Here is a 16,083-nt window from a genome sequence, read left to right as displayed (position 1 = left end):
TTTTTGTTAGTAAAATTGACTTTAAGAGAAATTCTGGGCAAATAATATAGGAATAGAAACAAAACCTAGCTCTCTGTGTTTTCTCAGAAATGAGAAACTTATCATAGGCTATTTGTATCTCAACCATTCTGAGGACACAGGTGCTGAGTATCAATAGCTACTGCTGTTCATCAGTCACCACAGCACCTTAGCATCTCCACCTCGGGTTCCGGAGATTGATAACATTGGAGGTAGATGTCACTTTGGGTTTTTTTTCTTCACAATGGGACTTGTAATATGTTGAGATGAAGCATCCAAATTCACCTTTATTTAACCTAGTATGAAGCACTCTGTTGGTATAGAATCCTCTGGTAAATAATTTAGTGACATGCAGTTCAGCCGCCTATCCAAACATGACCTCAAGAATAAGGGCTAGTTGAAAAATTTTGAGAAATATACACCACCTAGTCAGATGGATTTAAAATTTCCTTGAATAACCCTTCAATTGTTATTCTCTTGAAAGGTGACTTTAGATTTTGCTGATGAGTATTTTCTAGATGGTTTTAATTTGACGGTTAAAAATCATCCAAGACAGTGATTGCATGTTTTAGTTGATGAAAAAGGCCAGGGGCATTTTTAAAAGCTAAAATACTTTGGGTTACTAGGTAACATTTCATTGGCATTGCTACAGGCTATAATCATACTGTGTTTTAATGCTCCTCTTTTAAAAAATTCATTCATAATGCTCTGTACCATTAAATTGCTAGAAACAACATATATAATGGCAATGATAATGTTAATATACATTTAAATAGAAATCCACAGTTCACGAAGCAGTAACAATAATGCTAGAACACTTTTCTAACAGCAAAGTAATAAGTCCCCAACTGGGGAAGTCCTTGGAGGATTATAAAGAAGCTGCAAGAAATTCCAGGAGGCCAGAGTAGTGGTTTGAAACAGAAGAGAATTGCAAAAATCAAAGTAGGTTTCTAGAGGAAGCTTCAAGGTCACTACTATCTATTGTTGTTGGTTTAGACCTAGGAAGCTTAGAAGCAGATCTGAAAGTTTGTGTCTAGTGCAAAGGATCAGAGAAAGGGAGAAGGTTATTTTGTGGCTATGAAAAGTCAGTGCAAAGAAAACCTAATCAAGTATTTCTTGTCTCTCTCACTATACTCCAGGAATCTCTCAGTGCTTAGAATTTTATTGTCTCATGTATGTAAAATTGTTCCTCATTATATTACTCACTTTTTACCACCTGCATCAGTAGTATTCAAAAAGTGGTATGCACAAACTGTCAAGGTGGCTAAAATGCAAATTCGCAGTTCTTAAACCTCAAGCATTTAATTCAGTATGTTGGTGACTGCATCTTGAATCTGTGTTTCTAATATAAGACGCCCCAGGTAATTGTGAGAAACACTGAACTGTGGTACCTGACATAGTGCCTAAAGCAGTACACACTCCATAAATAGTACCGACATCGACGTCGACGCTTTCTTCAGTAGAAGAACTTTAATCTAATTTATTACCTAAGGTCTGGTTGGGGTTCACCCTCAACAAAAGATGGCATGTATCCACTGAGCACATGTAACTTGTCTAAAGGTTTTAGGCCACTCATTATTTCATGCAAAAATCTTTATTGAGAAAGAAAACATATTTTAAAAGGGGGAAGTTTAATATCAACTATTTCTTTTATAGTTTATTCCATTACTTTCATGTTTAGTTATCCCATTCTTTTTCCAGTGTCAGAAAAATGCAATCCTACATGTTCTTCTAGTTTCACTTTTTTATTTTTTACTTGGGTCAATTTATTCATTGTATTTAACTTATTATACTACAAAAATTTGTCTTATGTAACATGATGTAGTGCTTTAATATTGACCTTTTTGAAATAACCAGCTGTCTCAGTCTCATTTTTTAAATTTTAATATTTGTCACAATAAATTGAATTATGATCTTTGTAATATAGCTTTTATATGACATTTATATACTTTTATAAAAATATGCTTTTTCTGTTTTATTTATTTTTTAAATTCTCAAACAAGTTCTGTACTGTTTTATTTTTAGGCTTTATAATGTGTTTACTTAGCATTCTACATCTCCAATTATTATTTTTCATTTTCATAATTTCTTTACTATTCTCATCCATTTTCTTCCAATTAAATTTCTAAAGATCTTAATAAATCCTAAAATGTCCTTTAGGTTTTATCTAATATTATATTAAGTTTCAAGTAATCTGAGAAAAACTGAGATATATTTTGTAATTGGACCACCACCGTTTTAGGAATATGCTATCTTTTATCCAAGAGATTTCAAGTCTTCTGTCAGGTGTTGGAGTATTTTTAATGCTTGCTGCTCATACTCATTGATCATTAAATTTCTCACTAAGTATTTATATTTTGTGTAAATGATATTTTTCTCAAATTATTTATGATCTTTTATTGATGAATTAATAGAACAGCAAACAATTTGTGTATATACGTTTATAATCACTTTATGTGTTGATATTTCAGGCTCTTTCAAATATTTGTTCAGTCAGTTCTTATGGGCTTCTTAAATATGTCATCAAATAATAAAAATTTTGTCTCTGTTTGACAATATGTTTTCCTACTAGATTGAAATCATATTTTTTTCCTGCTTTATTGCATACGTTAAAAATACTGTGATGTTGTTTAGAGGTAATAGTACACACCATTTTCTTGACTTTAATAGTAGTGTCATTAAAGTTTCAGCTTTCAATAGTTTTGCAAATTGTTTATGCTATATCTCACTAAAGGAAAATCTTTATCCTTCTTGGTTTACAAGTAGAAAGATAAGTGTTTTGTTTTGCTAAATGCCTTTCTGATGTCTGTTGAAAGATCATTGAAAATTTTTATAAAGCCTCATTTGTAAGACATATTATCCCAGTAACCTTCTGAATGCTGAACCAGTGCTGCTTTTCCTTGTTTAATAATGCTGCATTATTCTTTTACTATAAATAAATTAACTTTAAATTTAATTATTAATTCTACTTCTTTTATGAATTCATTAAATTCTATTTTTGTATTTAACAGAATTCTAAATGTATACTGTTTATAGGTTTAAGACAATTGCTTTTTTTGTGGTAATTTGGAGTTAGGATACAAATGCTTACTGAGAGGGGAAAAAAGTAGCACATGATCCAGAATAAAATAGTGTTTCCTAAATGATGATATAAAAGGCAGTGATTTTTTTTCCTCACTACATGCCCACCAAGGGGCATTTAAGTCCAATTGTAAGATACCCTTAAACCACATGTGCCAATAGATTAATTTAGAAGGACATGGGACAGGAAATCCTTATCAACAGGGAGTGTTAGTAATTTCTCTTCAATGTAAGTTGTGAGCATTTATTTATAATATAGGTCATGTGCAATGGGATCCCATATTGGGTGTGCAGAAACCTGCCTGAAATGGAAACCTAATAACCCAGCAGAGTCAGTATCTCTTGTAACAACTCCAAAGGCATAGTCTTCAGGATTCCCAAAAGAAAAAAGCCCAGTTACAAAAGTCACCGAACTCAGAAACTCAGAGACATGTCTTCTTTTCTTGCATTTATAATGATCCCGAGTGGTAAATAATCACTACAAGCAATGTTACCTAGATGCATAGTTAACATTCCAGCTTTATTATATCTCCAAGAAAACAGACATATAAATTAGCCAAATCCATCAGAATAAGTATTCATTTAGACATATGTGCCTTTTTATTTTTTACCAGTGTAATCTTTTTTGCCCAATTTATTTATTTGTTGCCCAATTTATGTTACTTGTAATTCCAACTTTAATTAATATTTTCTTCTTTTTTCCATATTTTGCAGGTAAAATATGGAAATTATGCTTTTGTGTGGGATGCAGCTGTATTGGAATATGTGGCTATCAATGATCCAGACTGTTCATTTTACACCATTGGGAATACCGTTGCTGATCGGGGATATGGAATTGCATTGCAACATGGCAGTCCTTACCGAGATGTCTTTTCACAAAGGTAAGATTATCATATTGTCAAAATAAGGAGAGAAAAAAATTTAAATACAAATAATTTACTTGGTTACCCAGTCTGATTTATTACATTTTGTTTTCTTTGTTAGAAGTGTGTTTTAAAAGATAGCTATAAGTGGCTATCCTAGAAAACATTTATTTCTCAAAACATGAACTAAAGTACTATTTTTGTTATAAATAGAAAATTTGCTTCATATTATTTGTTTTACTCTCAAAAATTTGATATGCCAAAGAAAGTAAATACATTACTAATTTCAATGAGAACTTAATTAAGCAGACTAATGTCTCAGTTTTTAGAGACCAGAGTTAGGAAAACTAATTCATTTCTAAGTACACAAAACTTCAGGACCAAGTTTAGGTTCTGATATACTGAAGCACATAATGATAAGAAAACTTCCATCTGAATTTTGTAAAAGAAAAGGATAAGAATTTTAAAGTCCCCATTTGGTATCAAAGTGGAGATGAAACTGATATCAGAGAGACTGCTTATTAAGAAATTACACCCAACTCCAAATTAGAATTTTTTATTATAAGCAAATTGCTTACAAAATATTTTAAAATAAATATTTTAGATTAACAATATATATGAAGACTTGGGCCTAAAAGGGATTCACAAAGACATTTCATTCTATCTACTACCAAGTAAGATCGGGCTTTAGAGGGAATATCTTCCAGGTAGAAGTGTATCTCATGTAACACTCACAGTACACTTTATTTTTTAGATGGTCTTCTACCTGCTCTCTGAAAGTTAATGCCAGACCAGGAGGGCAGTCAGTTACAGATAGTGCCAATGCCCCAAATTTCAAATGATTTGAATTCCATTTCTCCAAATTTTAGAACAATAAAAAGCCAGGAATTTCATGTTTTAAAGAGAGAGAGGGAGAGAACTGGAAATTACTAGTTTGCAATGTGTGTCATAACTCTTTCATTAGCTAACCATAAAAAGCTAACCTCTTTCCTTTTCTACAAAAAAAAAAATAGAAGTTAGATTAATTTTAAGGTTCTTTATTCATCAGTTTTTCTGTGTAGCAAAAAATCTCCAGGGTATCAGTGACATAAATTATTTCTCATTGATGAAACATGAAGGCTGTGATTTGGCAATGTTTCTGCTGCAGGCAGTGGGTCAACTGCGGATCTGCTCTCTGCAGTTTCTAATGCCAGAGCCCCGGTGGAAGAAACATCCCCGTCTGGATCAGGCTATTCTCATTACAAAGAGCAGTTGCAAAAGAGGCTGGCAGAAACCCACAGTGCCTCCTGCACTTCTTGATTGGACATGGCACATGTCCCATCCACCCACAGACTTCTAACTAAAGCAAGTCCCATGTCCAAGCCCAAAATCAATGGGGCAGATAAGTGTACTTAATCCACATAAAGGAAAGGAGGGAATGAATAAATATGAACAATAAAACAATCTACCAGTGGTACCTTCTGGTTCTAAATAAATTCTAAGCATATGACAAAAGTAAAATATGCATAAACTGAAAAGTAAAATATTAAGGTATAAATAATAATTAATCAATCAAAATACACTTACTGATGATTCGAAGGGGCACAACCTGGAAAGTCAATTACACCATAGGGAAATTGCCTCGAAGGCATTTACGGCCTAGTTGGAAATACAAAAGCCATTTACATGCATGTATACGGTTCTGGGTTTGATCTCCAACACGCCAATACATAAATATATAACTAAATAAATAAATTGTATGAAACAGTAAACAATACAGACATTTCAGAAAATGTGTGTTTATGCATGTATCTATATATAAATATCAGCATTGCTTATTTATATTGTGTTAAATGGTGTACATGAGATATTGAAAGAACCGAACAGCATACAGAATGAAGAGTTAAACAAAGGAAATGTGAGTAAAAGCTCCCTGGAGAAGGTGAGCTTTAAACTTGATCTTGAAGGATTAGCAGAGATTACTTGAGCTGGAAGCAAAAATAAATAAATAAATAATTCTTGGAGTAATAATAAAGACTGCAAAAAAAAAAAAAAGAAGTAGAAGACAGTAGAATGCGTTGAGGAAAAGTAAGAACACTGAGTTACTGGGAAAGGAAATTTGAAGTTTAGAATTCATATTGTAGGCCAATATGAAGCTCCAAAAGACTTTAATCTATTCTGGAGCCTAAGGTAAAATGAAGAAGGTGACATATTCAGGGAAGGTTGTTTTAGTTTTGACATGAAGGATGAATTGAATGAGCCAAGACTAGAGCAAACCTGAAGGAACGTGATAATGAAGGCCTAGTCTGGAGTTGGGTAGGGTGAACCAGGAGGAAAGAGCAGATGGAAGAGACCCTTCTGAAGGAAGAAGCACAACATTGTTTTAAACTTAGATATAAAGATGGAAAAGCATGATTGAATGAAAAGAGATGTAGGGTCTCATGGCAAAGATCAGCAGAAAAGTTTGAATCTATAACATGACTTAGATCACTGAGAAAAGGATTATTGGTTATTTAATGTGGTTAATTGGCTTGTTATCGTTAATGGTGTTCCTTGTTTCCAGACGTGATTTCTGAGTCTTTTATGTTTAAAATTAAAATTGCAATTAAAGAAATATTCAGTAAGTCACACCTTGTTCCATTTTTTATTCTCCTTGTGGTGCTTTATCCATCAGAGATTGTAATTCAAAGAAATGTACTCTAGTGAAAGGTTGAAAAGTAATATTAAAAATTGAGCAGTATTTTCCCTTTGTTTGATAAGCATGATAGATACTGGAGATTTAAATTGTCCATTTCTGTGGAGTTCCTTAGTAATGACACCCTGCATCCTGGTTCCCTAGACATCTGGAGGGAGGGAGAGCCAGGATAGAGACATGACCTGGCAGTCATATTCCTAATGATCTCTTTATGCACATGCACCACATTAATTTATGACTCAAAATCTCTGCCCGAATTCAGAAAGAATTTGCACCCGTCCCCTTCTTCTATAGCTATTAGGGAAAAGAGTTTTTCTTTTTTATTAACTGATTTTAAAGTTCACAGATGAATTAAATTTAACCGTTGTAGTATACTTTGGAAATTATTACATGCAGCTTTGAAACATCAAGGCTGTTGAGTTGGCTAGATCATGGCTGTTGTCATTATTTTCAAAGAAAATTATGATATTCTGAGTGATTTTTTTTTTCAGTACTGGGAATTGAATCCAGGGTGGCTATAACCAATAAGCTAAATCCCTAGCCTTTTAATTGTTTATTTGAGACAGGGTATCACTGAGTTGCTCAGGTTGGTCCCAAACTTGCAATCTTCCTGCCTCAGTCTCCTGAGTTCTTGGGATTACAGGTGTATGCCACCTCACCTAATTCTGGGTGTTTTTTTCAAATATTAATTTTTTTCCAGTGAATTTATGCCTATCTCAAAGAAATTTAATGTGTTAAGTATTATATCTAAAATAAATAATATGTGTTGATATAGTAACTATGTTTATTATCTGCTGTTTGCCAGGTAATTTTATATGCCTGCTTCTTACACTTTATTTCTTAGGTCTTCCTAGTGTTGGTAAGCTACTTGAATTCAGGCATATGTTGTCCCTGATGCCTACCTTCAGGTCTAGCACATAGTAAATATTCAATAAATATGTCATACCTGTGTAAAGGATCTACCTAACTCTTTGGTTAGAGATAATCCTATTTATTTATACACATAAATATTTATGCTTTTGATTCATTGATAATTTTTAAAGTCTCCTCTTTTGTTATTGTAATTATTGTTCTTTCTTGGTTTTTACAATTGTTCATATAGTGAGTAAAAATAAGAAGAAATAGGAAATAGAGTCTTCCTTTCTTCTCAAACCTGTACTGTAAGAACATTTATGCTTTCCTTCCCACAAGGAAAGTAGAAAATGTTTCTTTAACTTGAAAACATGGTCATAATCCTTTTACTTCCCATCCAGAATGGGTACTTTTCAAGCATTTCATTCCCTGTTCAGGAAGGAAAGAAAACAGCCTGCATTAATTGTCCATTTAGAGGTTCCAGGATCATACAGCTGGCTGACACTCCATTCACAGTTGGCTAGAAGGATCTCTCGCAAGGGTAATTATAACAAGAAGTTAAAACAGTTAACCAGTTTCCCTGTAGATTATATATATATACACAGAACTTGTGTGTGTGTGTGTGTGTGTGTGTGTGTGTGTGTGTGTGTGTGTGTAGAGAGAGAGAGAGAGAAAAACTTTTTAAGAAAGGAAATCAATGAAGTGTAGAATTGAAAAGATTTTATTAGACTAGGAGAATTCAAAGATAAAGAGAATTTGTATATGGGAACAGAAGCATGTAATACACTTAGAAAAACATGAGGAAATGAAAATAGCCCTTGTGTGTTGAAGATGGAGCCATTGTGTGATGAAAATGAGCAACTTGACTAGAGGTGGTATTGGTAGAGGGATATAGGATGAGAAGCTAATAGCAAATATGAAACAGAGTTCCAATAGCTGTTACTTATTAAGCATCTACTATGCTAATGATGTGATGTGTTTCATATAATACTTGCTATAACTCTGTGGATTGTGTTACATAAATTTGAGGAATTTACATAACTTTGAAACTCCAATTCAAAGTTAAGTATCTTGCCAAAGCCACACAGCTAGTAACAAGCAGAGCTGGGCCTCAAACCCCACCGGGAGCTGGTGTCCTTCTTTGCCCTGCACCAGCCTCATGGGCTCTGAAGAGAGAAGTTATCTATATAGAGGAGCATCCAGGGAGACTGGTATTAGGTCAGACAAAGACAGAGCTTAATTCTAGGAGGCCATTGACAAGACTGTTGGGCTACTCTAGCTGGGAAGCAGTGAGCAAATTCTCATAGGGAATGAGAAGAAAGGACTCCAGTGACCATAAAGAGTCTCCTCCCTTCTCCTGGTCCTTCCAACTCTTATTTAAACCTCCTGATAGGCCACAGTTCCATTTCTAGGTAAAATTAACCATAAAACAAATCTAGAAAAGTATTAATTATTTTTCATTCATGGTAATTTCCTACAAATCTACTAGTAGATATTTATTTCAAAGAAACTTTCAATATAGATTTTTGTTTTGTCATTTTTCAAATCATATTCACATGTCTCCAGTAATATTGTTCTTCTCTCTCACTGCATGCAAAACATTATTATTTTTAAATTATATGTGTGTGTATATGTACATATATATACTTGTATGTGTGTGTGTATATATATACATATATATATATATTTTTTTAAACTGATTTCATTTTATCTACATTTTTGTTTTAGATCAAGAAAACAAGATAGTTAGGTGGGTATGTTTACAAAAAGTAAAAAAGGGAAATGTTTGAGAAGTTTCAAAATAAAAGCAGGAAAGAACATGCAAGGTTCACTTTCAAATCGAGATAGCATTAGAATAAAATAATGTATATTTACTACAGATTTATACACTATTTTATTTTTAAATTTATCCTATAAAATGTGAAATGAAAGTATATTCTCATATAATATTCATCTATTGAGTAAGGATTAGCTTCTGGAATCTACTGAAAGAAATGTGTTCTTCCTAGTCCCTTTAAAATATTTGTTTTAAATTAATAATTCTGAATTTAGAAAACTTTGATGAAAGAGAAAAAAAATGAGTATGCTTATTTGTCAGTCATTTTCATCTTGCTTCCCAAATATTTCTGGAACTGTTTTATGACTAATACCTGTGAGTTTTACAGTCACCCTGACTGCTGCTTCTAGTGTAGACCCTAAATAATTTACATTTATTTTAGTGTTTAGTCTAAAAGGTGGGAGAGGTAGTATAATTGGAGATTTATCTAGTGCAGATTTTGAAAATATTCATCATGTAGACATTATATGTATGATTTTTTTAAAAAAATTTATTTATTCTGATTTGTTATACATGACAACAGAATGCATTTCGACTCATATTACACATATAGAGCACAATTTTTCATTTCTCTGATTGTACACAAAATAGAGTCACACCATTTGTGTCTTCATACATGTATTTAGGATAATGATGTCCATCTCATTCCACCATCTTTCCTACCCCAGTGTACCCTCCCTTCCCTTCCCTCTCTTTTCCCTATCCAAAGTTCCTCCATTCTTCCCATCCCCTCCATCCCCATTATGAGTCAGCACCCTCATATCAGAGAAAACATTTGGCTTGTATTTTGGGGGGATTGGCTTACTTCACTTAGCATAATATTCTCCAACTCCATCCATTTACCTGCAAATTCCATGATTTTATTCTCTTTTGCTGAGTAATATTCCATTATGTATATATACCACAGTTTCCTTATCCATTCATCTATTGAAGGGCATCTGGGTTTCCACAGTTTAGCTATTGTGAATTGAGCTGGCAAAAACATAGATGTGGCTACATTGTGATAGTATGTTAATTTGAAATCCATTGAGTATAAACTGAGGAGTAGGATAGCTGGATCAAATGGTGGTTCCATTCCAAATTTTCCAAGGATTCTACATACTGCTTTCCAGATTGGTTGCACCAATTTGCAACCCCACCAGCAATGTATGAGTGTGCCTTTTTTCCCCACATTTTCACCAACACTTATTGTTGTTTGTATTCTTAATAGCTCCCATTCTGACTGGAGTGAGATGAAATCGTAGAGTAGTTTTCATTTGCATTTCTCTAATTGCTAGAGATGTTGAACATTTTTTCATATATTTGTTGATTTATTGTATATCCTTGACATTATATGATTTATATTAGTTTTATTAATATTGCAAAGTACTAGCCAAATTGTTTAAAAAATCATAGATCCTGACTCTTAAGAAGCATACAGCATTCTCACTGCCCAGCACAGAGCTAAACATCAATACAACAATCCCATTGAGTAGATACTAAAGCACTTCAAAAGTCTGTTTTCATTGTATTTATCATACAACATTTGGGGAACATTTGTCCAAGGTGTGGGAGCATCCTTTATAAACAAGCTCCACTGGTAGACTCTTCTGAGAAAAGTATTGAGGTACAAGGAAGATAAATGACAAGCACAAGGTAGAAAGCAGTGTTTTCTCTGGATAATGAACCTGCAATCTGGAACCAAGGTGCTTTGCGAAAAGCACATTTGAACAGCCTTTTTTCTTAAAAGATTTGTGTTATTTCTAGATCTCAGCAAGTATTGTTTTATCTTTAAAAAACAGGGTTTTTTTGCAGCAAGCATAGTTATTACAATGATATAAAGTAGGTGTGACTAAATGATGAGTTTTTAAACAAAATACTTCAGAACTTGATACTACAAATGTGTATAGGAAATAAGCATATATGCACATGAGTCATGTCCATGCCACACACACATGCACACACATTCACACACACTTATACCCACACACACACAGTCCAAAAAATTACAAGCCTCTCTGGAAGGTCTTTTTATTCCACTATAGTTATAATCACTGTATTTACTCAAAACACACATTTTACTCACCAGACATGGCCAGGATAGTCTTTGTTTTAAGAATTCAAAGAGACAATTTGATATCATTAAAGATAATCAAAGAATGTGCTCCTTTTCTAATAGATCCTTAAACTATTGTAAGTTTAGTGATATCATGGGAATAAGTGTATGGGCTTAAATTATCATGGAAGCCCATAGAGTGAGACTTTGGCATGCCTTTAGATGCAGTCCATAATTTAAAAAGTAAAACCAAGAAGGAAAGTCAGTGACATGCACAGAATCTAATTCTTGGTCAAAATAAATTCCCTGGAAACCAATAGGGCAAAGTCCCAGTCCAGTGTCCCTTTTCCAACCCTGTTCTGCCAGTTCCTTTAGTTTTAAAAACAAGTAGATCTTTATCCCTTAAATCTACTAGTGAAATTAATGCTTCCAGAAGCACAGTTACATAAGGAACCAGGAATATTAATTAGAAAATATGTTCAACAGAACTAGAACATCTGTTTTAAAATTGTCATTTCTCTATAGATATAAAAAAGTAGCAGAAAGATGAATAGATTTTTACAGAATGTGTTATTCCTAACTTATAGAGAAACTATGCTATAACCTAAAATTGTAGTTAACATTCATTGAAGACTTACAAGATGCCAGGTACCATTATAAGGGCCCTATCAATATTAAGTAATTTAATCCTCAAAATAAATGTGCAAAGTAGGTACTATTATTGACCTCATTTTATGGATGAGGTATCTGAGGTACAGAAAAGACTTGTTATTTTGCAGAGTCAAAAGTTAATAGCAGCAGAGCCAGGCTTTGAATGCATACTTCAAACACTCGTGTTCTGGTTCATACTGCCACAGTGTAAGCCCATGCCCCAGTGCAGGAAATAGATAATGTGCATTGAAATTGTCGTCAGCCTGCTCAGGTAGCTGTAGTTATTCACATTAAAGTGCCACTGGGCATTTTAGTTTAAATGAAATGTAGATGAATTTCAGAAACAGCATGTCAACTCTGAGTATGCCTTCATTACAAGAGGGCAGATCCATCTGAAATAGAAGCTGTCTTACATCAGACAATCAGAAGGAAACAATAAATGTTTTGAAAATTGAAAGTTGCAGGAGAGTACTACAGTATTTTCTATCTCATCTTCTTTTGCTACAAGTGTTTCTAGAATCTACTTAATGAAATCTTTAATTTTCCCTTCATGGAAGAATTTAATTTATTATGGCTTATTAATTGGTAGAACCCATAATTGCCTCTTATCTATCTCATTTCATAGTTATTTGAGCAGCTCAAACTAACATCATAATTGGTCAGGCTGTCTACTCACATGGTGAATGTTTACTAATATGAAACATTATTATTTCTGGAACATGAATTATGGTTAAGTAAAAGCATAAGAATTTCCATATAGAATAAGACACATAATTCCATCTAGCCCACATAAATCTGTAGCAATGATAATTTCTGTCTTAGTAAAGATAGTTCTCTGTTTTAGCACAAAGTTCAGAAAGATTAAAAATATACCTCAAAGTATTCGTTTATTTTTTTAAAAATAATCAACTTGCTATGGTCATTTTAGGAAGCTATTTATGTTTCAAATAATGTTAGCAATTATTTAAAATGATGTAAATCCAACATGTTTTATAACATATATTACTAAACTTTGAAAATAAATGTAAATATTACAGTTTAGTGATATTCTTTCCAATATTCCAGGAAAGTGGGAACATGGAAGTATCATGGGGAGGAGCTAGCAAAATGAAAAAAAAAATGTAATAGGTTTTCTGTTCTGATAAGATATTCAGTTTTTCTCCAACATAATACTTTTCATAAGAAAACTTTTGTTCTACTGATTTTCTAACATTTCTTTTCCATTAATTACCCAAGATCACCGCAGCACTTTCTATAAAAGCCACTGACTTCAAGGCATCTCTCACATTCTTTGAGTTAATCAGCATGTATATTACTAGTGTGAATCTCTTCTTTTCTGTTTTTTAGCAACTGCAGAAAATTGCCAAGCAAATTACCTCACAACCAGGATCTACTCAGTTAAGTGGTCTTGCAACAGTCATTAAGATTGACGAGAGAATAAAGTAGAACTCATAGTCTGAATAGCAGGCCAAACTGTCATAATTTAGAACATGAGGAATCATTGAAGAAGTTAAGCAATGACTAGCCATAATTAGAAGTATGCATTTTTAAAAATTAAATTTGTTTTAACTGATACATTAAAATTATACACATTAATGGAGTCCATTATTATTTGATACATGAATACATTTGATACATGTTTGAATCAGGCTAAACATATCTATCAGATGTTTATCATTTCTTTATGGTGAAAACATTCAAAATCCTTTCTTGGGTTTTTCAAAATATACAGGATATTATTTTTTTTTATTTATGGTCACCCTACGGTGTAATAGCACACCAGAGTTTTTGCTCCTACCTAACTACAACTTAGTACCTATTGATTAAACTTTCCCCATCTCCATCTCCCCCTACTCTCTCAGCCCCTTGAAACCTCCATTCTCAATTTTGCTATTCAGCTTTTGACTTCTATTCAATCAACTATTTTAGATTAAACATTTGAGTGGGATCACGTGGCATTTGTTTTTCTGTCTGGCTTATTTCATTTCACATAGTGATCTCCAGTGCTATCAAATTGTCACATATGATATATGTTCATTCTTTTTTATGGCTGAAGAGTACATTGTATGTATGTACCACATTTTCTTTATCCATTTATCAGTTGATTGAGACTTCGGTTGTTTCCATTTCTTGGCCATAGTAAATAGTGCAGCGATGAACATGGAAGTGCAGATGTCTCTGACTTCATCTCCTTTGGGTGTATAGCCAGCAGTAGGATTGCAGGATCAATCCTATTTTTAATTTTTTGAGGAACCTCCATACAGTTTTCCATAAAGACTATACCAATTTATATTCTCACTAACAGTATGCAATGTATTCCTTTTCTCCATATCCTTGCCAGCAATTGTTATCTTTAACCTTTTTGATAGTAGGCATTCTCTCAGTGTGAGCTGATAAAGCACTGTGGTTTAAGTTTGCATTCCCTGATGATTCGTGATGCCAAGCATTTTTTCATAGACCTATTGGCCTCTTATATGTCTTATTTTGAAAAGTGTCTATTATGGTCTATTGTCCATGTTTTTAATTGAGTTATTTGCTTTTTTGCTCTTCAGCTTTTAGAGTTTCTTTATATACTGCAAATATTAACCCCTTAACAGGCATACAGTTTACAAATATTTTCTCCTTGTGTTATGGTTTGAATGTAAGATGTCCCCCAAAAGCTCACATGTGAGACAGTTCAAGAAGGTTCAGAGAAAAAATGATTGGGTTGTGAGAGTCTTAACAGAACCAATGATAGGGATTAACTGGTAACTGAAGTGGTGAGGTGTGGCTAGAGAAAGTGGGCATTGGAAGCATGGCTTTAGGGTATATATTTGTATCTGGCAAGAGGAGTCCCTCTCTTTCTCTGTTTCCTGCTTATCATGTGAGCTGCTTCCCTCCACCATACTCTTCAGCCATGATGTTGTGCCTTACCTTGAGCCCCAAGGAATGGAACTGGTCTTCTATGGAGGGAGACTTCTGAAACTGTGAGCCCCCAAATAAACTTTTCCTCTGTAGTTGTTCTGGTTGCTTCCTTTAGTCACAGTGGCAAAAAATCTGACTAAAACAAAAATTGATACCAGGAGCAGGGTCATTGCTATGACTAACCAGACCATGTGGTTCAGAAGCTTTTTGAGTTTTTTGGATTTGGTGGGAAGAATTTTGAGATGCTTAGCAGTACAAGCTGGAAATGCTTTAAATGGTTGTAGGCTAAGTTTAATGGACGATTATGGAGGGAGACTTCTGAAATCATGAGCCCCTGAAAAACTTTTCCTCCTCTACAGTTGTTCTGGCCTGGCCTTTTAGTCACAACAGCAAAAAAGCTGACGAAATGCCTAGTCTGTTGGTTCTCTCTTCCCTCCAATGATTATTTCCTTTGCTGCACAAAAGATTTTTACTTTGATGCAATCCCGTTTATTTTGGGTTTTGTTTCCTGTGCTTTTGCAGTATTGGCCAAAAAAAAATCTTTGCCCATTCTAATGTTCCGAATCATTTTCCTTGTCTTTTTCTAACAGTTTTATAATTTCAGGTCTTACATTTATCTTTAACCATTTTGAGTTGATTTTTGTAACTAGTGAGAAACAGGGGTTTAGTTTTATTCTCCTGTATATGGATATTACCATTTTCCCAGCATCATTTATTGAAAAGGCTGGCCATTCTGCAATGTATATTTCTTCTACCTTTGTCAAACATAAACTGTCTCTAGATGGTGGGTTTACGTCTAGGTGCTCTGTTCTGCTTCATTGTTCTATATATCCTTTTTCATGCCAGTACCATGCTATTATGATTACTACAACTTTGAAATAGAAATATGTTTTTTTTTCTTTTTTTCTTTTTTTTTATTGGTTGTTCACAACATTACAAAGCTCTTGACATAACCCACTTCATACATTGGACTGAAGTGGGTTATGAACCCCCAATTTTACCCCAAATGCAGCTTGCAGAGTCACATCGGTTACTCCTCCACATTTTTACATAATGTCCTATTGGTAATTGTTGTATTCTGCTACCTTTCCTATCCCCTACTATCCCCCCTCCCCTCCCCTCCCAGCTTCTCTCTCTACCCCATCTACTGTAATTCATTTCTCTCCTT

General features: G+C 33.7%; 1 protein-coding gene across 3 annotated transcripts in view; it reads left to right on the top strand.

Annotated features, from left to right (window-relative positions):
• GRID2 (glutamate ionotropic receptor delta type subunit 2) overlaps positions 1-16,083 on the top strand; it is a gene marked incomplete at both ends in the record, with an annotated part of 1,503,481 nt that overhangs the window by 1,313,318 nt on the left and 174,080 nt on the right. For all 3 annotated transcript variants that reach the window (XM_081304511.1, XM_081304512.1, XM_081304510.1), the window contains one exon: positions 3,814-3,980. In XM_081304511.1, coding sequence (XP_081160637.1) covers positions 3,814-3,980 — 167 coding nt within the window. The remainder of the gene's footprint in view (positions 1-3,813; positions 3,981-16,083) is intronic.

Source organism: Spermophilus citellus (assembly GCF_964194105.1).
Source record: "Spermophilus citellus genome assembly, chromosome: 8".
Taxonomy (NCBI): Eukaryota; Metazoa; Chordata; class Mammalia; order Rodentia; family Sciuridae; genus Spermophilus; species Spermophilus citellus.
The sequence above is the reverse complement of the archived record's forward strand: the minus strand, read 5'-3'. Positions and strand labels throughout refer to the sequence as shown.